This window comes from Eutrigla gurnardus, assembly GCF_963514095.1.
Source record: "Eutrigla gurnardus genome assembly, chromosome: 2".
Classification (NCBI taxonomy): Eukaryota; Metazoa; Chordata; class Actinopteri; order Perciformes; family Triglidae; genus Eutrigla; species Eutrigla gurnardus.
The window spans coordinates 2,790,679-2,812,926 of NC_139916.1; the positions used below are offsets into that span (position 1 = coordinate 2,790,679).

Here is a 22,248-nt window from a genome sequence, read left to right on the forward strand (position 1 = left end):
TTCGCTCTTCCTCTTCCATCGTGATTATTTTCATTCCTCATTCAACAAAAGGCACCCGTGTCATGTGTAAAGCCGTGATGTCACCGTGTTTCTACATGTCATCTGGACAGGAAGAGGAAAAGGAGATACATAGTTTTGGCACACCGTTAATTTAGCTTAAGCACATGAATTGGGTTTGCTTATGAAAGCCATTTATTTGCATTTTGGAGCATCAAAAGGAATGGACAAAAGTTTTGTTCCTACAAATTACTAATATAGAGGAAATGCTATAAGTGGAGTGATTCCTGACAATTGAACAATCTGAAACTCGATGCCATTGTTCCTTCATTTTAAACCATTTTGTGTAAAATCCAATGTTTGTGGCTCACGCTCGACCTTTTCCTCAGCGTTTCCCTGTTATTGTTTTCCTAAGGTTTCAAAGGCAGAAAAGATAAAATACTGAAAAGGAACACATTTTGACCGATTCTTCCCGCCGCCCTCCCTGGTCTCAGAGCTTTCATGCACTGTGCAAACACATGCATTTCCCATAATTATTTTCTTAATTTTTTGTACATCCACTCAGACCGGACACCTCCCCATCTCAATCCCAAAACAAAAGGCAGCAGTTTTTTTGCTTTTTTAAAGTTGTTTTTCCAAGCCTTTGGTAACAAACATCCCCAGATCACAGCGGAGGGTTGAATGGAGGGCAGACATATCGGAGAGTATCGGCAACGCTGCGGTGGACGACCATTAGATCACACTGGATGTTTTCAATAAGTCATTGTTAGAAGGCTGAGAACTGAAGTAAAGCACACAGATGGTGCAGTCACTACTCGCTGGTTTTATTTATTTTAACTTTATAAAACTTCAGGGAACTATTTTATTCATTTTAACTTCATAAAACCTCAGGGAATTATTTTATTCATTTTAACTTCATAAAACCTCAGGGAATTATTTTATTATTTTTAACTTTATACAACTTCAGGGAACTATTTTATTTATTGTAAGTTCATAAAGATTCAGGGAACTATTTTATTCATTGTAACTTTATAAAACATCAGGGAACTATTTTATTTATTGTAACTTCATAACACTTCAGGGAACTACTTAATTTATTGTAACTTCATAACACTTCAGGGAACTACTTAATTTATTGTAACTTTAAAACTTCAGGGAACAATTTTTTTAACTTCATACAACTAAAGGGAACTATGTTATTTTTTGTAACTTTATAAAACTTAAGGGAACTATTTTATTTATTTTAACTTCATAAAATTCCAGGGAACTATTTTTTTCATTAGTTTGCTCAATTTCACAATAATGCTGCTGATAGCTCCCTCACTTTCTGTGTTAAGGTTACATTGAAACGTTCTGTGAATTAAACATATGCTTTTGAGTTTTATGTTACAAGTTTGTTATTATAAACGTTTTTTTATTTTTGTATTACTGCAGACAAATTTCAGTTTCAAATATTGGTTATCGGTCACCTAGAATAGTAATAATCTGTATCGGCCCTGAAAAAGACATATATTGTCCAACCCCTAAATATGACCATAGGCAATATAATATATAGTATTTTTAATAATTTATAATAGCCTAATATAACACTAGCAGGCGCTATTGTGCTGCATAGTAGCTCACTGAGTAGATTTAGCTGAATCCAGGACTTTTAAATATCAATAAAGTCATAAAAATAGGTTAAGTTAAGTAGGTAAATTAATAAAAATAAAACATTGTTTAAGATATTAAATAAATATTGATAACAATTTAAAAAATTACACTAAATAATAAAAACGTGAAAATTAATTCAAAACAATTGTATAACAATATGTTTTGTGGTGTTTTTAAAACTGAAAAACATAGTTTTAAAAGAAAAGTGCCTCTAAGCAGGCTTTTATTTATTTTTAAATCTAACCGCAAGTGTGCTTTATTATGGGAATTTAGGGGAAAAAACAAAGGCAATTTAAAACAAGTTAATAATAATAAAACATTTTAGATATTGAATAGGTCTAAATATTTAATCAGTTAAAACAAATGACAATAAAGAATAAAAATGATGTAGAAATTAATTCAAAGCAATTTTATTAAAAAAAAGTGTTGTGCTCTTTGAAGGATTTTATATTTTTTTAAATCTAACCGGAAGTGTGCTTTATTATGTGAATTTAAAGGCATACTTCTAAATTGATTTCTACTTCCGGCGAGTATTTTAACTTCCACCTCAGCAACGTGTATCCAGCCTCCCCTGTGTGTGTGCGTGTGTGTGTGTGTGTGTGTGTGTGTGTGTGTGTGTGTGTGTGTGTGTGTGTGTGTGTGTGTGTGTGTGTGTGTGTGTGTGTGTGTGTGTGTGTGTGTGTGACGTCAAAGCTTTTGTGCTCTCTCATTGGCGGTTTACGAAGGTTGGGTCCGACCAAAAAAAACTTCGCCTCGGCTAATATATGAAGCGTAACTCGTCGTGTCTCCTTTAGAGCTGTTTGCTCAAAGCTGTACGTAGTTACGTCTCCGACATCCTGGAAGACTTTTACGCATCCTCTCTGTGAATTCAAGCCGTGAGAAGAAGAAAAACTAAAAAGACAAGGCGGGAAGAGAAGTTAAGCTGCTGGACTCTTTAAAGAAAAAGACACAAAGACTCGAAGTTTGACGTATTTTCAACTGAGCAAAAAAAAAAAAAAAAAAAAAAAAAACCCTCCAAGATGACTGACTTCTGAGCGAAACACCGGGAGAGACCCCGAGGAAGTTCCCCCATCGCCGAAGAAGAAGACGAAGAAGAAGAAGAAGAAGAAGAAGAAGAAGAAGAAAACAAAAGAAGAACGTTTGTTGTCGCCGCCATGGACTCGGGAAAGGTAATTACACCTTAGTTTTTTACTACAACAGGAATCCTACAGATCCTGTTCGCTGTTTTCAGCTCCGGGCTGTCAGCCCACCAGTTCAGTGAGTTCACTATTTCTTTTTTTTTTTTTTTTACCCATGAGGCACTTCCACATGTGCCATGACGAGTCGTGATGCAGCCACATACACACTGCAGCTCGTGTTTATCTTCACTATACCGTTAAACCGTGTTAAAGTTAGTTATACTCTCAATAATTCTGCATCTTAGTATCAATGTGACGTTTATTACTGCAGCATAGATGTTGAAAATTAACACTATTGCCTGTAAATAAATACATTTGTTATTGTGAGGCAGTATTATGTCACTGCAGATTATTTAACGTGGTGTGTTCCTGCAAAATATAATAAAATAAGTCTGAAAGGAGCTGTAATACCAAGTATTCTGTGAGAGTAGTGACTTAGGAAGACTAATAAGAAGTATTTAGATACTTCAGTAAATGTAGCAATACAACAACATACTTGCTTATAAAGTACAGAAATGTACACAAAGTACGAGCAAAATGCACCTAAAGTACTCTTTATGCAGCAGCAGGGAAGTCATTGTTGTGTTTGATGATCAATTCATCAGCAGTGTGTTTGTGTCGTTAACCAATACTCGTCACTAATCAATGCTGATCACATCTGAGTGAAGTCGGAGCAAAAGTTCCACAGTTTATCATCAATCAGGACAAAAGGCACAAAACCATCTAATGTTTGCCTTTTTTTTCTTATTCGACTTAATATCGACTTATATTGATTAATTTGATTGATTGTTTCAGCTCCGATATGCTGCTGTTATTGATCGTGTAGCTGGTGGAGGTAATTTTAACTACACGATACTGGAGGTGGATTAATCAGCAGAGGAGTCACAAGTACAGACGTTCTCTACTCCAGTAGAAGTACACATACTTGTGAAAAGAGAAGTACTTTACTTAAAGTAAAAAGTACTACTCTGAAGGATTTCTACTTTTTTGCATCAAATTAATGTAAAAAAAAAAATCAAATGTATTAAAACAAAAGTAACAAGGAGTAAAAGTACAGATGTTTGTTTTTAAAATGGAGTTAAAGTAAGAAGTTGCCAGAATCATAAATACTCAAGTAAAGTACTTTGTTACTGTCCACCTCTGTTAATCCGTAGCAATGCATCATATTTTATAACCTCATCATACGTTTTGTTTGTTAAATATTGCTCTACAAAGTAATTATAGTCATCAGGTGTAAAATATATATCTTTTTTAAAAGTACATTATTACCCTCTGAAATGTATTGTTAGTAACTAGAAGTACAAAGAAGCAGAAAAGGAAGTACTTGTTATTACATGTTATTACATGTTATTTAGTGTGCACTTGTATGTGCTTTTAGGTTTTCTTTGATATATCTGTGATGTCTGTTGGTCAGTCGTGTTGTGTTGTAAAGCTGCTACCTGCTCCTCAGTATGAATAAAGTATTAATCTATGTACAAGTACTGCTAAATTGTACTAGGGCTCTTAATGATATTCCACCACTGGCTAAGACACAAAAGTTACTTAAATACTTGTTCTACCATCAAATGGTTGAGTTTTCTGTAGATGGACTGATCGATTGATGATTTAAGCCGCGTCGTTGGTCCCGTTGGTCGGACCTAAACATTTGAAAACATCATCTTCTACCTCCGAGTACTAATGATGGGGGATTTCAGACTCAACGATGAATCGCTTCCAGTTGTTCACTCAAAGCTGAGTCACACCAGGAGACAACATCTGGAATATTTCTGGATGTATTTAATCCAGCATCTTGTTGTCGTCGTTAATCTAAAACAATAAAACAAAAAACTATATCTCCGACCTCCTGCACCTCAGATAGAGATGGTGACGCTGGTTGTTGAGGAAGTGAACTTTTCTGGTAATTGTGGGTGCCATCTACATCCTGGTGATTGTGGTCACCGTTACTCACACAGATGTTACGCACAGTGAAGCACGTACGCCAAAAAACGTTCCCCTCTTAATAACTGCTCATGGATGGCTGAGCAGTGAAACCCACCGGGGCAGTGAAACCCTCCGGGGCAGTTAACCCACCGGGGCAGTGAAACCCACCGGGGCAGTGAAACCCACCGGGGCAGTGAAACCCTCCGGGGCAGTTAACCCACCGGGGCAGTGAAACCCACCGGGGCAGTGAAACCCTCCGGGGCAGTTACCCCACCGGGGCAGTTACCCCACCGGGGCAGTGAAACCCTCCGGGGCAGTTACCCCACCGGGGCAGTTAACCCCCCTGAAACCGTTATTCTGTGGGTCTCTGTGTGGATGTGATGGGAACGCTGTGTGACACCGACTCAGCAGATTTCCAGAGAGAGTGCGACTCCTCCGTCGTTGCCAAACCTATTGTGGGGTTGAAAACCTTCCCAGGCTGTTTGCCCCCCCTCCCCCTCCAGCAGCAGTGGTAGTTTAACAGCATCTTAGCACCAGGGGCTAATTAGCATCTCGTGGTCAGGATTTTCATACCCAGCTGGTTGAGTACGGAGTCACGTAGGTGAAACTTTAACAGAAAACCTGTAGGAAGTGATGGAGCTCGAGATTGATTTCCAATGAAGAGGGAGGGGGGGGGGGGGGTAAAACCTGTCAGGGCAGTTTCAGGAAGATGTTTATATGAGATTTATCACATTTCCTCTTCATCGCCGTCATAAACACACCGTGTTAACGACTTCACTTTGTTTTATGCTGTTTAAAGTAGAGATATTCAACCTGGGGTCCAGGACCCCTAGTGGGTCCACAGAGTTACTGCAGGGGGTCCCCGAAATTATTAGTTTAGTTGTATGCCTTGGGGGTCCCTCCACCTGGTCTCTATAGGCCTTGGGGTCCCTCCACCTGGTCTCTATAGGCCTTGGGGGTCCTGGGTCTGATATAAAGACCTTCATTCTCATCAACAGCGTCTGAAATACTCAAACTAATCCGTCGACCTCTTCTGTTTGGAGCCAAACGTCCACTAAACATTTTCTCCTCGACGAGGCCCGACAGAGCAGGTGTTTGATCGGCTGCCCAGAGCCGCCGGCCAGCCTTCATTCTACGGACTTAATTCCTCTCCATCATCCGGCCTTCCTTAAAGACCGTCCAGCAGTTTTACTTTCCGTCTGCATGACTGCTCAGCGTGTCCGATAGCGTCGCCGTCAGCCGTGTTCTAATGAGACTTAATGAGGCCTTTTGCTGCAGTTCAAACCGGATGCCTTTTTTGCACAATCTAGTGTTCACATGGAGGAGATAAAAAATGGTTCTAGCTGTGTCTCTCTGGGCTTCTTCTGGCTCACACTTCAGTTTAAATGAGCTCACTTTAATAAATCAGGACCCCCTGACCAGGAAGGAGGGGGGGTAACTTAAGTGTTTGACCTCTAAACGTTTCGTCTCACCTCCGACTACTACTTGAGATATCGTCTCGTTGACTGCATTTAACAATAGGGGTAATTCTACTTCCATTGCAGACTAGTGGAAAGAAAACACACATATTTAGGTGTTTATTTCAGGATCAAACCGCATAAAAATGCATCAGAATACCCTAAATGACACATACGCCCACATTTATTTAGCTTCCGACCCCCATGATGATATTGATCATCTCGTCTCCTCGTTATGTGTGGAACGTGTTCGTCCTGGAGGCGCTTGGTTGCCTGAAGCCTCCAAATTCTTTGCATTCACACAGGCGTCAACAGCCACTTGAATTTATATAATAATAATAATAATAATAATAAGAATAATAAGAATAATAAGAATAATAAGAATGATGTAGCACCTTTTACAGACAAAGTCACAAAGTGCTTCCCACAATAAAATTGTTAAAATAAGAGCCAAACAGTAAAATGAGGTGCTGGAAATGAAGTGAAATATGACAAATATGAGCCAGTTTAACAAGTATCTGAAAGTCCCTCAAAGAGCGTCCACTGTTGAAAGCAGCCCCTTGTCTGTTGAAGAACACAACCCTGGTATATAATATCTGTATCGTTTGTACTCGTTCCACCAGCGTTCCCAAACAGAGCGTCTGACTGTAAATACGTGTTTATCTGAGCGCTGTGACAGGCGGCAGCGTCGCTGCTGGCCCTGACAGATAACGCTTTCAAACACTTTCTATTTGTGAACACTGATGGTATGTACTGCACATCCAGATAAACCAGCACATTTCAAAAAGGTCTCCGCGGCCTCGAGGAGGCGGCTCGTAGGTCAGGCATGCGGAAGAGACGCTCGTCATCGTTCCACGGTGTTTAAATACGGGGGAATAATAACCAGGAGTACCAGGAAACAAAACAAATGTTTTTGCATACATTTGTTTGATATGCAAGTTGCATGGGCAAATGTGCTTTTGTTCCATGATATATGGAGGGTTCTGCCACGCTTGAGCTGCATACGCACAGAGATGAGTCTGACCTGAAGTGTAAACATGAGATATTCAAACACAGGGACACAGTCTTTCACCTGACACAAATACACAATTAGTTTTTTCACATAGCAACCAGGAAAAATTATAGATAATTCTAATCAAAAGTGTCGCTTTGGACAAAAGCATCTGCTAAATGCCCTAAATGTAAAATATAGTATGCATATTAAGGCATTTTTAGCCCTAGAAATAATAAAATTAGTGTCTAGCTTCCATTTACAATAAGTTGATTATGGTGAATTTCTGTTATCGGAATAATCGTAAATATCGTCAACAGAACTGCCTAGCTCGCTATCATGGTAGAGAATAGAAAAATATATATTTTTAATTGATTTGTCCAATACAGGGAGACCTTTTATGATTCATGATAATCCTATTTAACAAATGATTTGATTGTTTTCGAACAGTAAAGGAAACAGACATGTTATATTTTCTGGGATACTAAATAACTAAATGTGTGTTTTCCTGGCATTTAGACAGTTTCACGCTCGTTTTGATGATTATCGGATTACATACAAGTTGTCTACGGGACTGAGAGGAGCTGAGGACAGAGCTGGTATCTGATTCCCAGCTGTGTAAACTGAGAGCGAGGAGGTGACGTGTCGAGGGACGTGGAGGCAGAGGCGTAGGCCATGACCAACTTTCTGGTTTACACTGGCAAGAAGGAAGTGAGCCGAGCGGAAATAATGATGCCTGCTTCTGTTTTTTTTTTTTTAATTAAAACACCGACCCGGTTTCTGCAGAAACCGCCTTGAGTCTGGTTGAGATGAGTAACAAACAGTGTTTTAGTGTTGGAGTTAGGATTTGCATTCAGGATGTTTGCCTAAACCTTTTTCCTTTTGTTAATCATTGTATTGACTCGGACAAAATATCAGACACAACTGGAATGTGGAAGCATACCGGGATGCAAATTTTAGCAATACAGACGCTGTTCTGCAGTCAACAATGTTAAAAGTAAATAAACACGTTTTACTCAAACACTCTCAGTACAGATTAGCATTTTAGTGTTTGTACTTTTAGTTTTTTCTATTTCATGAACTTCAGAGGAGGAATATTGTACATTTTACACAACTATATGTCGAGCTACTTTCCGATGAAGATGCTACGTAAGAAGTGATGTGTTTCTTGACGATTGTCGGGAAACTCGGAAGGACAGACTCCTTCCTCTAAACTTCTTACATGGTTTCATTTAACAGATTGAAGACCAAACTTTTTACCTCCAAAGTAAAGATTCATCAAAATGAATACGTTTGGAGCAGAAGTTTTGCTTCTGTCCTCTCCCACGAATCACCAGATTTGTCTCGTGACATTTTGGATTTACCAGAACCCCCTTGGTTGGGAAACGCTGGAAGTTAAACCTCCACCATGACCGGCACATTGTTGCATCAGTCCGAAGAGACATTCGTCTTCAGAATATAAGTATTTCTACTTCTACATCAGGGTATTTGACATTTATACGTAGGTTAGCTGCTTCTGCTTTACTTTCAGCGTGTTTTCACAGCACTTATGATTTCCTGTCGGCCGTCTTTGTTGTGGCCGGACTCTCTCATTTCTGGAAAGAATAGTTTCAAAGAAACATCCGCTGGTTTTGAAGAATTCAGGTCAGCTGTGTCGACCTGTCAGAGCGTAAAGGACCGTACATAAAACAGGAAGCGGTGAGATAAACAACGCTTGGTTTCCGATCTGCAATTCAATGTAGAGAAGAAGATACTGGTCAGAGAACAACTTCCCAACATGTCCCAGTATGAATATGAGCAAACTGAATGGAAGAAGTTGAACATAATTCATTTATGGTGACTGTTGAGTGGTATCAGTCCGAGGTGTCATTTTCAGCCAATCGTTGACCTCCTTTATACTTTGGTCCCACCCTCTAAGCTGTCAATCATAACAGAGCCAAGAGAGCCGTTGAGCTCGTTATTACGCCTGGAGAAATAGTTCCTGACAAGGACATTTAGTAACACTGGTATGTTCCTTTAAGTTAGCATTTCCTGGTTTGGCTCTCTGTGTGAGCATTAGTACATTAATTTTGCTGAGTCACATGAACTCATCATGTTTTCTGTTTCTCATAGATCAACTTAATGTTCAAAGAGTTTGTTGGACGAGGCTTTGCTCCCACATAAATAGTGAAGCAGTTGTTTATACGTAATTCAACTTATCCTAATTTGGGAAAAAACTGCTCTTTCAACTTCATTCCCTCGCTGCACTATTTGGGGAAAAGGAATGGAAGTGTGAGCCGGTGTGTACAGTAAATAGTTTGCACGGATCATTTTGATTACCATGCTACTGATTTGCTGTCATGTGCTTTAGTTATCCCCTCTGTATCGGCCCTTTTGGCTGCGTGTTTACCCAATAAGAGCAGAGTCTTTGGTGCCAAGCAACCAAAGCTGCTATCAAGAGAGTTAATTGTGTAATGATGACTAGAAATAAATATCCCAGCAGCCTTGTTTTAACTTTCACAGACTGGAGGAGAGAAGGCTTATTATTAAAGTCCCTGGATCTCAACATACCAGCTACTGAGGCTGAAGTATGAAAAGTTTCTAGGCATATTTATTTGGGGAAAATGCACCAGCATTTGCATTAATTCAGTCTTGGGAGAAAACAAGTTGGGTTTTCAGGAGCAGAGGTGGGGAAATAAGCACCAAACGCTGGAGGGGTTTTCCTGTAATGAAACCGCCTTTTCCCAGTTCATATCAGATTTTTTGTGTGTGTGAGAAAATAAGCTACTGAGACCCGTGCAGGCTGAATTCCCTAAGTGATTATTGACTATATTATAAACCCAAAACCCTCTGCATCGGGATGAAAATATCCGTAAATCTCTACAAAACCCTTGTTAACGATGCGGCATTAACTACCAGATTCTTAAAATCAGGCTTATAAGTTTTGTTGTGTGTACTATTGTCATGCTTTAAGTTTTTGTACAGCATATGATATATAGTTATCCCACTTTTATTTTATTTTATTTTGAAATACTCCCCTAAAAAAGTGAGTTCCTGATCCTCTAATGAGCTTTAGGTATGCAGGTAGATTAGTGAGGTATGCGGTGTAATGCCGGTCCCTTGTGAAGGGCTAGCTTAGCCATCACATGCACGTAAACAAATCCCAAAAACCTCCATTTAGAAATGTAAACAGCTGAGTGAAAGTTTCTGCAGCGAGGAACTCGTGTGTTGAGCATCAAAACCACCTTCTTTCTTAGTTGGACAGGTGAGGGAGAAACGGGGGAGGTTCAGCTGAAGAACGCCTGTGATTATAATAGTTTATACTATAAACAGTATGTGGAGGGCCGAGGCCAAGCCCAGGGAGGCCTTGCTTCTATCTAGGTTAAAGGACTACACAACCCCCCCTTTCTAAGACGACAAACATTCGTTCCCTTGAGGGGAGGGAGATTGAAACCACGTCTGGGCGATACCAGAGGGGGGACAGAAGGCATCACTGTGTTTTTAAAAGAAAAAGAAGCAGCTGGTTGTTGCTCAATAAAGACTGTGTGCCGTTTCTTGCTTGTTTCTAATCAGCAGTGGCTTTACAGATGTGTCTCCTTTAAGAGGCCGGCCCACTGTGCTGAAAAAGGGGGTGCGTCTGTGTTTGTATACGCCATAGTCGTGTCGTGGACTTGATGACCCTCCTAACAAGGATTCCTGTTGGCCCAGACGTGCAGGCGGGTCTTGAACGCGTCTTTAGCCCGGCCCTCTGAACACGCTGGAGTGGCTGCTTCCAAAAACACAGATGTTTTTCTTTTTTTTCTTTCTTTCCTCTTCCAGCTCCCCTCCCTCTCTGTCATGTAGAGACTTTCTGGTCCTAATGAAAAGGCTGTTGACTGGTGTTACCTGGGAAACCTCTGTCCCCAGGATTACTGCTGGATATTACACAATCATTTCAAATAGTTTTAATGGATTGGCCTTCTTTATGAAACCTGGCGGGGGGTGGGGGGTCGGTTCTTGTGTTTATTTGGAAACTTAAATGATAACCAAAGATTTAGCCTTAAGGCTTGAATCAGAGTCTTGACAATAACAATCCCGAGTACACTAAACCAAACAGCAGACGGAGGAAGTGAGATTAGTGAGATCCTGAAGAGATAAATGTTGGTGGAGACCAAAAACAGAGGCTAGCTGGCCAGAAACGCATTTCCGAATTAATGCTCACGTTGCTTTTGATTTGCCGGTTATGAAATGATGTGTTTGCTAACAACTTTGCCAAATCAACATGAAACGTGATGCTGTTTCAGTGTTGTGGATGTAAATGTTGTTAATAACTATTTGGGGTGTAACGGTACCTCGTGTTTGGGTCACTGTTCGTTAAGTTTTCGAATGAATTTTCACATGAAAAGGAATTTTTGAACATTTATTTTGAAAATGACCGCCATTTAACAGTTGCTCATTGGCCATAACTCTTACTTTAAACAGTTAAGACACTCAAATACTGTCAATAAGACAGGAATACATGACAAAAAAACATCCTAGAATTGTCTGTAATGTAAATGTAACTCCAGACATACGTCTGATTATGTAATACTCCCTCAGTTCAACTCAGATTAAGTACCTGTTGGAAATTCCTGAACGGGGCTGTAACACAACTTCTGACTCACCTGAGTGCCTCGAGCACTTTGATCGTATGCTTTAACTCTGTATTGTCTGTGTATCCAAAGGAGAACCCGATTTAAAGCTAAAAACGTTTTAGCTAAAATCGACTAGCACGCTACAACTAACGACAACTGGTGTGCTGCCAAAAACAAGTGCTGCTGTTTGGGTCATAAATGGTCATAAATGTGTCCCATTACACCCCCTAGTGGCCATGTTGATCATGTTAATGTGATCAAAGTCGTCACTGAAACTGGCGGCAATGGATTTCCAGGTTGCCAGGTGGTCTTTATGAAAAACAACCGTGATGTTAAAACACAGACGTACAGTTCGTATACCTAGAAGCCATCGCAGATCTGAGTGAACAACAAAAAGGTGAATGGTAGCTTGAGGCTGTTTTTGGGGGGTTTGTCTGTCTGAGAGGGGACTGAGGCGGCGACATACTCCGCTCTGGTTTATTAACTTTTCGGTATGAGGAAAATCTCAACTAATCTACCGGGCTCTTCTGAGCTCAAGCAGCAAGTAAACTTTGTAATAACAGGAACAGGAATCCCAGACAATAACATGCAGACCCGGGTCCAACCCTGGACCTGTTCCAAAGAGGCAGGTTTAATGCCGTTGTAGGTGGAGAACTTACCGTTGAGCCTCCTCAGACCTCACCCGAGGTTTTCAGCAGCAAAGGTCGTCAACAACTCGGTAAACAGATGTGTCGCCACCTGTTTGTCGGATCCCTCCAGGTGTTATATACGGCCCGTTCAATTTCACCATGTTACTTAAAGTGGCATGAAAGCTAAACATCTTGGAGATATTTCAGGGTATCTGATAACAGTGCATTCCTTGTACGATGTTATGGACGCGCAGCGAGGATAGAAAGTTGCGGCTGAACCACCTGAACAGTTTAAGTCGGATCCAGGAAGCACAAACCACAAGTTTAGAAAAACAAGGCGTACATTTTTATTTTGATCAACTATGTATGTGACAGTTTTCAGTGAAGTAAGGCGTGTTTGTCTGTAAAGATGATGCAACTGTTAGTCAGACTGTTTGCACTCCAGCTCTCATACAAAATGGTTTAATTTGTCCACTGGGTAAACTGGTCAAACTGGTCTTTCTTTCGACATTGACCTGACTTCCTGTTCTCTCTCCACAGCAAATAACGTTCCCGCTGATGATGTGCGTCGGAGCGGCCGTGATTGGCTCCCTGCAGTTCGGCTACAACACCGGCGTCATCAACGCCCCCCAGAAGGTGAGTCCAATGTCTGCCAAGCATTTTATCGCTGAGGTATTTATTAATACCGTTCCTGCCATATCCAAACCCCCCGGGGTCGGGGTTGTTGACCTGGAAAACAGAAGGACAGTTTGTGGAAGGAGGGGTGAGATAATAATAGACACATTCAGGCCTTGTGGTCCAGGGATTCCTGTGTAAAACACTGTGTCCATGACCAAAAATGGTCCTCAGCTGAACCAACAACAGGCTGGGAACAAAGCTAGACGAGGATGAAGTCAGTCCTAATCCCTAAATCTGCAAACCTTTTTTTTATTCATTAACAGACATGTACACCTAAGACACTCGTTTCCTGGAGAATGTCGATATTACATCGTCTGAACACACCCTGTGGCTACACAGCTGCCCGTCCACAGGTCGCAGGTGTGTCGCCAGACGGCTCAGCCAGTTTTGTTTTCGCTCTTTACTTACCTCACATGTGAGCCGAGGCCTCGTCTGAGAGCCAGACCTCTATCAGCCCTTTGAGGCATCCTCACTATGAGGACAGCTAGGTCTGCACGTCCACTGTCATCACGCTGTCATCGGCCGTCTCCAAGAAAAATAAAATGAGGAAGTGCATTCTTTTATTTACAATAAATAGACAGAAGTGAGAGATGTGATCTCGTATTCATTTCTTCTTGAGTTTAAGGGAACAGAAGAAGTGGGCAGCACATCTTAAAGAGGGGATTTAAGATCTTGAGACATTTGGGCAAAAGAAGAAATTGTGTCTTCACGGATTGTGCAAACACAAATGTAATATTAGAGTGTTTCTGTGTTGTTTTAGTGAACTGGTTCTGGGTAGAAAAAAAGGTGTGACTAAAAATCATATTCAAAAGTCTGCTACTTGTTATCTCACCTAATCAACTAATTATGGTGTTCAGTGTATTTATTTCTAACCCCGTGGCAAGTAATCATATAAACAATGATACAAAAAACATAGATATTTCATTCCTCCTCACATTTGAGAAATGATGACCAAGGATTGTCACTTTTTTCTTAACAAATCACAATAGTTGATGAATTGTTGCAGCTTCTAATCAAGACTTACAGATATTTCATAATATTTAATCCAGGATTTTGCCTCGGCAACACGACGATTTGCCTCCACGGTAGAAAACGGCACGTGTCCGCGGCTTCGTGCAGCTCTTTATCCCCCTTTTTCCTCACGACATAACCGACACAGAGGGCAGCACATCACATGCAGGAGAAACCCTCAACTCAGGCTCCTTAATCCTTCATTAGGTAATGAACGCTTAAGAGGCTATAACCTCACAAATGCAACTTTCATTCAGCAACAACACTTCAGATTACGGCTCCGGGCTCCGGTGTGAGTGTGATAAAGCCCGCCGTGATGCCGCCGCCGGTGACGCAGGTCGTGCACCGCGTTAGGACGTCTCTGATAAGATACGCTGTATCGAGGGCCGAGCTGCAGCTCGCCGTGCACCGCACATCAAATAATATCCTTGTTTGGAAATTAGATCCCTCAGCTATTTGCATTTATAGCTGTATTTGTTTAAATTATTATCCTACTAAAACATGGCTTCCTGTGTGCTGTTTGTAGGACCTACTTCAAATTCATGAAACGCTCAGAAAGCTAGAACAAGACTTTGATTATTTTCCTCTTTCTCTTTTGAAGACAACAACGCTGTCAAAGAAAGTTCCACTTCATTTTTATCTCCACCGCCGAACACACGGCGCTCACCTTGACGCCTCGGCCTTGAGCCAGCCCCGCCACCGTGCATGAATAGACGGCTTGTTTCCTTGTGCGGCTCCGGCCAGCTGGTTGGCCGTCCTGCACTGCAGTCTATTCAACACTTGTACTTATGTAACATCAGCCATTCAAATCGGCGAGCGTGTCACCGTGACATTTGGCTTCACTTCATTTATTCACTTTCAGATCTGGAACCAGGCGACTCCAGACCCCCGTCTCGTCCCTGTTCGTATTCATTAGAAGGTTTATTCTTTTTAACCTTGAAGGGGACTTTTGTGTTACAATGAGGAACATAAAAGTACACCAGACACAGGTGTATTCATGCTATAATCAATTAAAACTCTTAATCAGATTAATCACGGGGCAGCTGCGGATTAATCACGATTAATCTGGTAAATATACCAGAAAAATGTGAAATTGCTCCGTATATTGTTGTGGGAACGTAAAGATAGATGATGAGGTGTTTACCAGGGAAATTCTGAAGAATTACTCAACTTCAGGTCTCAGATCAGCTCTTATGAAGCTTTTATTCCTTTTTAATGTCAACGGAGCTCCGTGACAGTAAAGTCTGGTTCTCTGAGGTCACGTTAACGTGGTAATTTACCCACAATTCATAGCGTTGTACTGTTAAACAGGGGGGTTCCCAGGGGAACGGAAGTTCGGAGAGACTTGACTTGATGTTTGTGGGTATGAGCTTTCTACCTGAGACGAACCCTTTCCGTTGGAAAGCTCATACCCACAAACATCGGCACCGACTTCCAGGTCGTTAGCACCTTCTAGCACCAAAGCTAATCACGCTGATCGTTCGTCAATTTCACAAAAAAAAGGTTTCTTTTCGCCGTAGCGGCCGAACGGTAGGTCGGAGCGACTCCGATCTGCTAGCGTGGACCTGTTTTCAGGTACGAGCTTCCCTACGGCACCAGTCTCCAGTCTCTAGGACCTTCCATCCCGGAGGTACACCAGGAGGACCACCAGACCCATCCTCCATTTTTATGACTAACATACTTTGATTCAACAATACATCATGAAAAATATAAACATATAGGCACTTTATATTCCTGGATTCTGGTGGAGTACTTTCCTTGTAAACATCGGAGGGAAGAAGCACTAAGCTGCAGTATTAGATCTACTCACTCACAAGTACCTTTAACTGTCGTTGAGTTCAAGTCAACGTCTGCTTGCAAAGCGAATAAACTCTGAGATCAGCAGGAGCTCCTGGAAACAAGCCGGCCTTTAAAAGGCCCGATGTTACGGCTGAAGAGCACAATGACGTACTTGTGATATCACTGAGCGAGGTCTTGTGAGCGTAACTGGATAGTGGTTGTGACCCAAGCGTGGTCGCGTGGAGAGTCGGCGTGTCATATTTTTATTATATAAGTCCCCCACGTTGATAGCGTTGCTATTATTAACCGGTCGGCACGGACGCTGCTGGGTGTTCATGAACACTATCGCTGAGGCACATGACGGTGCTGCAGCTGAGGGGTGTCGGAGACACAGTGGGTGTTTGCTAGACGGGGCGGTGACCTTTTCCTGAATCATACGAGGTGTCAAGTGTCACTGTGACCGACACACACACACACACACACAGAGCTCTGCTATGCTGGGCGTGTTTGTCAACAGTCGCCTGCGATGAGGAGAGGCGGAACAGAAACTTGACACTTCCTGGTTGCCAGGAAATGCAAGTGATCATACAACTGCTGCCATCAGCTGGTCAACACAACAGAGTCACGGCCATAACAGCATGTACCGGCCCCGAGGGAATAACGGCAAGCACGTTATCTGCTCATGTAACAATTCTATAAAGCAGGGATCTTCACCTGGGGGGTCCCTGGGAAGTAAATATGTCCAGAAATACACCTTAACATGAATACAACCAGTAATTAGCAAATATAAATCTTCTTGTTTGTGTAAAATTATGTTGAGAAATTATGATAAAATAGAATTAAAATATGAATCTGAAGAATTATTATTTTCATGTCTTAGTACTTTGTAATGATGGATGGATACAATGCTGTTATACATGGAACTATAGGCTGCACTACACATTATAATGGTTGAATAAGGAACATTATACGATATATAATAAGGGGTCCCTCCACCGGGTCTCTGTAGGCCTTGTTGGTCCCTCCACCGGGTCTCTGTAGGCCTTGTTGGTCCCTCCACCGGGTCTCTGTAGGCCTTGGGGGTCCTTGGCCTGAAAACGTTGAAGACCACTACTCTACTAGAATAAAAACATGATCCTATTTGTTCCCCTCCAGAAGAAAACCAGTGTGCAAATCCATATGAAATCCATGTTTTGTGTGTTTCCCCAGATCATTGAGAAGTTCATCAATGAGACGTGGTGGGATCGCTACCAGGAGCCAATCTCAAAGGGCTCCCTCACCGCCCTCTGGTCCGTCTCCGTCGCCATCTTCTCCGTCGGCGGCATCTTCGGCTCCTTCTCCGTCGGACTGTTTGTCAACCGCCTCGGACGGTGAGAAGTCAGATGGTTGTTCTTGGTCAAGTAAAACTTTTTAACGTGATATTTATTTGAGGTGTTCAGTTGCACCATAACGATGTTAGGATATTGATGAGGACCCCCGTAGGCACATTTTGGACATCGCAAACACTTTCTGAACCCTATCCCAGCCTTCCCAGAGGTTAGTGTTCATCGTGCTGAAAGGGAATCTGCTTCTGTGTCTCCTTCAGGAGGAACTCCATGCTCATGGCCAACATCCTGGCCTTCATCGCCGCCATCCTGATGGGCTTCTCCAAGATGGCGAGCTCCTGGGAGATGCTTATCGCCGGGCGCTTCGTGGTGGGGCTCTACTCCGGCCTCTCCACGGGCTTCGTGCCCATGTACGTGGGCGAGGTTTCCCCGACGTCCCTGAGGGGGGCGCTGGGCACCTTCCACCAGCTGGGCATCGTCCTCGGCATCCTCATTGCACAGGTCGGTGGATTTGATCCGGCGACGCACGGGTGAGGTGATGCCACCGCCGCCTGTCCCGCTTTGTAAATGTGATGTGTTTGCGTCCGTGTTGGTTTCAGGTGTTTGGGATGGAGGCGCTCATGGGCAACGACGAGTTTTGGCCGCTCCTCTTGGGCTTCACCTTCATCCCCGCCGTGATCCAGTGCATCCTGCTGCCCCTCTGCCCGAAGAGCCCCCGCTTCCTGCTCATCAACAAGAACGAGGAGAACAAGGCCAAGGCCGGTGGGTTCACGCTGCCTGACCTTTGACCTACGGCTGTTGGAATGAAATTCAGGAATCGAATAGAATTTAAATAGTAAAAAAAAAAAAACGTGTTTTCTAAAGTTGATGTGGTTGTTTTATTTTCTTAATTATTACTTATCTATAAAGCTGTCACATGTTGGTATTGGTCATGTTTTTGGAACGCCCTCTAGTGGACAGGAAGTAAAACAACCACATTGCCGATGGCATTCTCAACGTATACGCCTGTGAAGTGTAGGTAATATTAATAAAAAGCTGAATTTGAGCATTCAAAATTTGAATATTCCTATAATTCCTTTTTAATCACAACTGCGCTGCGTTTCTTACAGAAAGTGAGTAACGAGGAGGAAACTTTGGGAAGCAATAGGTTTCTAAGATGTCCATGGATGTAATGAAACTGTTTCTGTCCTCGGCCCGTTCCAGTGTTGAAGAAGCTGCGAGGCACCACGGACGTGAGCTCCGACATGCAGGAGATGAAGGAGGAGAGCCGGCAGATGATGCGGGAGAAGAAGGTCACCATCCCGGAGCTTTTCCGCTCGCCCATCTACCGCCAGCCGCTGCTGATCGCCGTCATCCTGCAGCTCTCTCAGCAGCTGTCCGGCATCAACGCCGTGAGTCTTTCAGCGGGATTAGACACAACTTATTATTAATTTATTGAATTTTGATTCATCTACTACAAAAGAAAAAAAAAAGATCTTACATTTTAGAATTTAGAAAAACGTATGAATGGATCTCAGACATGAAAAACAAAAAGAAGACGTGCTTGAACTCCTGTTGTGGTCGTGTTTTCCAGGTGTTCTACTACTCCACCCGTATCTTTGAGAAAGCCGGCGTGGCGCAGCCCGTCTACGCCACCATCGGAGCCGGCGTCGTCAACACGGCTTTCACCGTGGTGTCGGTGAGTACGGAGGTTTTTACCTGTCCAGGTAAACACGGGTACAACCAGCATTAAAGAGACGGGAGCAGCAACGACCCAGACCCTCTCTGGAGTCGGCGTTTGGTTTCCTTAGAATATGGCAGTGCAACAAGGCAAACCCTGTGAAGAGCTTCCTAAATAGCTAAAACGAATTCTTATTAAACGCCACTGAAAGCATATTTCTGAAAAAATATTTCATTTCTGCTAATAGATCCTGTGAAATGAAGTTAGAGATATTTCTCACCCAGAAATGAACTTTATTGTTGTTTCCGGACACATCTGAAGTGGAAAATGCTCGTTGCTCTTTAGTCGTGAATGATTCATCATCTCGTAGCGTTGACCTTGCCCGTTGACCTTGTCGTTGACCTTGTCTGTCCTCTCCAGCTCTTTGTTGTGGAGCGTGCAGGACGCCGGTCTCTGCACATGCTGGGGCTGATGGGAATGGCCGGATCCGCCATCTTGATGACCATCGCCTTGGCATTGCTGGTAGGATCTTCTTACATCCTAAAAAGCGTGTTTGTGGAGGAGGTACCAGAAGTATCTAACCTCTCGCCTTCTCCGTTCTCTTGCAGGAAAAACTCAAATGGATGTCGTACCTGAGCATCGTCGCCATCTTTTCCTTCGTGGCGTTCTTCGAGATCGGCCCGGGTCCGATCCCGTGGTTCATCGTGGCAGAGTTGTTCTCGCAGGGCCCGAGGCCGGCGGCCTTCGCCATCGCCGGCTTCTCCAACTGGACCGCTAACTTCATCGTGGGAATGGGCTTCCAGTATGTAGAGGTGAGCAGAGGAGCCGGGGCTTCTGGGTAATTAGTCTGAGAGGTTTTCGTAAAGCACGTTGAATTTATAAGGTTGATTTTCAGCCAAATGTCATCAGAGGAATCTCCGACGGGGTATTAGGGCCAGTGTAGGAGGAAAAAAAGGCGCAAATTGCGAGTTTATAAAGTCGCAAATTGGTTATTGTTGGTTTTTATTTATATATTTTATTTAAATTGTCATCTTATGGGTGTTTATTGATCGGGGGCGGCTGGGCTAAGATGCTAGCGGTAGCTTCCACTTGTCATAGACGACATAAACAAGTTACTTGACTGGATGTTTGCCGTTGCTATGACAACAAGTGGACGCTACCGCTAGCATGTTAGCCCATAAGATGACAGTTTGTCCTCATATGAATAAAAGCAACAATAAGCATCAACATCATCACCCTAAGGACCTTAACGAGGCGTTGTCACACGTTGGGATGATTCATTACAAACATAAACGTACATTCATGGGACGTTAGCTAGCATAGATGCTGCTTGTTAGCATCGTAATAAACGTTTTCTCTGAATATTGCCCCCTCTCTCGGATCCTTTTTTTCCTACAGTGGCCCCAAAACGTCGTCGTAGGAATCAAATTCAACAACTTATAAATCATTCTTCATGGTGAAATGAAAAGAAATCTGTCTTCCCCGATTATGGTGATTTATTACGGCATATTTAAAAAGCCCCGAGATGCCTCGATCGTCACATTTTCTTAATTTGCTGGTAATGCACCAAAGCAGCGGAGCACAATGACACACAGGAAGGAAATACAAGCTTAGTCCCTAAACCAATTTCCAGCTCCTCTGATATATTTTGTGGAACATTTGGTTTGAGTTTGAATGAATCCACTTCATGGTTGTTATGGAACGTTGACGTCTCTTCCTCCTGATCTCGCTTCACAGGAGCTGTGTGGCCCGTACGTCTTCATCATCTTCACCGTGCTGCTGATCGTGTTCTTCTTCTTCACCTACTTCAAAGTGCCGGAGACCAAGGGTCGGACGTTCGACGAGATCGCCGCCGGCTTCCGCCAGACGGCCGCCACCGGCGGCGAGAAGCACTCGCCGGAGGAGCTCAACAGCCTGGGAGCCGATTCTCAGCTCTGAGCTCGCAGATTTTATATTTTTAACCTTCTTTTAACAGAAAACTCTTTCTTGGGCCGCGAAGGTCAACGAGAAGGGTCTACTAACTAGAGAGTAGACGCTATCCTATCTGGTAGAATAGTTTTCACACTGTCATCCACATTTCGGGGTGGGAGGGGGGTGGGGGTGTCGTTACCATAGCGACCCCGTGTGATTCTCCAGCATGACATCCTCCACCCGAGAACTCGATGGGCACTGTGTCGCCCGGTGTGGAGAGGGGAGGATAGACGGGGGAAGGTTTTAATATCTAACCATATGTTAAATTAGGAAAAAAGGAGTGCATCAATCAAATGTTTGTTTTTTTCACTGAATATCTTTAGAACAGAGATCTTCAACATGAGGTCCGGGACCCCTAGTGGGTCCGCAGAGTTACTGCAGGGGGTCCTCGAAATATTTGATCCCAAACTTTATTTCTTTCAAAAATGTAAATATGTCCAAAAATACACCTTATAACATGAATACAACCAATAATAAGCAAATATCCATTTTTCTGTTTGTTTAATATTATGTTGAGAAATTGTGATAAAATAGAATTAAAATATGAATCGACAATTATTATTTTAATCATATTAAATCATAACAAAGTCCTGTTATACATGAACTTTAGGCTGCACTACACATTATTATTGTTTAATAAGGAACATTATATGATATGTAATAGGGGGGCCCTCCACCAGGTCTCTATAGGCCTTGGGGGGCCCTCCACCAGGTCTCTATAGGCCTTGGGGGTCCCTCCACCAGGTCTCTATAGGCCTTGGGGGTCCCTCCACCGGGTCTCTACAAGCCTTGGGGGTCCCTCCAAGCCTTGGGGGTCCCTCCACCAGGTCTAGGCCTTGGGGGTCCCTCTACCGGGTCTCTACAAGCCTTGGGGGTCCCTCCACCGGGTCTCTACAAGCCTTGGGGGTCCCTCCACCAGGTCTATGCCTTGGGGGTCCCTCCACCAGGTCTCTACAAGCCTTGGGGGTCCCTCCAAGCCTTGGGGGTCCCTCCACCAGGTCTAGGCCTTGGGGGTCCCTCCACCGGGTCTCTACAAGCCTTGGGGGTCCCTCCACCAGGTCTAGGCCTTGGGGGTCCTGGGCCTGAGAACGTTGAAGACCTCTGGTTTCTCATATTGAATACTGACGTGTGCTTCTTCTCTGGTCTTTGTTGCAGGTTTAAATCTGCTCTTTAGATCAGTTCACTGAGCAAAACCATACTGTTTTTATCGATCTTACTGTAATGCTGTATCACTGTAGACGCTGCACAGCTGACTGTCTCTCCCCACCAGATGGGGCACTGCCCTTATAAAAAAAAAAAAGGTCTTGACTCTTCTGATGAGAAATAACTTATGTGTACCTTTTTAAAGTTACCGAGTGCACAAACTGTGATATGTCAGTGCATCGCCGTGAGGGTTTTAAAAATGTC

At 43.0% G+C, this 22,248-nt stretch overlaps 1 protein-coding gene and 1 long non-coding RNA gene across 2 annotated transcripts; one reads left to right on the forward strand and one right to left on the reverse strand.

The window, feature by feature from the left end:
* Nucleotides 1-2,445: 2,445 nt before the first annotated feature.
* slc2a1b (solute carrier family 2 member 1b) lies at nucleotides 2,446-21,140 on the forward strand. Its single transcript, XM_084033660.1, has 10 exons — nucleotides 2,446-2,819; nucleotides 12,958-13,053; nucleotides 17,095-17,255; nucleotides 17,471-17,711; nucleotides 17,810-17,972; nucleotides 18,414-18,601; nucleotides 18,784-18,888; nucleotides 19,291-19,392; nucleotides 19,479-19,682; nucleotides 20,608-21,140. The coding sequence occupies exons 1-10, from the start codon at nucleotides 2,805-2,807 to the stop codon at nucleotides 20,806-20,808; spliced, it is 1,476 nt and encodes a 491-aa protein (XP_083889786.1). The 5' UTR covers nucleotides 2,446-2,804; the 3' UTR covers nucleotides 20,809-21,140.
* On the reverse strand, nucleotides 13,028-15,207 carry LOC311029024. Its single transcript, XR_014598833.1, has 3 exons — nucleotides 14,774-15,207; nucleotides 13,504-13,621; nucleotides 13,028-13,146 (listed from the first exon to the last, which is right to left on the reverse strand). It is a non-coding gene; the product is annotated as an uncharacterized lncRNA (long non-coding RNA).
* Nucleotides 21,141-22,248: the final 1,108 nt, after the last annotated feature.

What these genes read in the sequence shown, in the direction of transcription:
- slc2a1b (XM_084033660.1), top strand. An exon ending in TCATCAACGCCCCCCAGAAG is followed by an intron (nt 13,054 to 17,094) that starts GTGAGTCCAATG and finishes GTGTTTCCCCAG; the next exon opens with ATCATTGAGAAGTTCATCAA. An exon ending in AGCTGTCCGGCATCAACGCC is followed by an intron (nt 18,602 to 18,783) that starts GTGAGTCTTTCA and finishes CGTGTTTTCCAG; the next exon opens with GTGTTCTACTACTCCACCCG.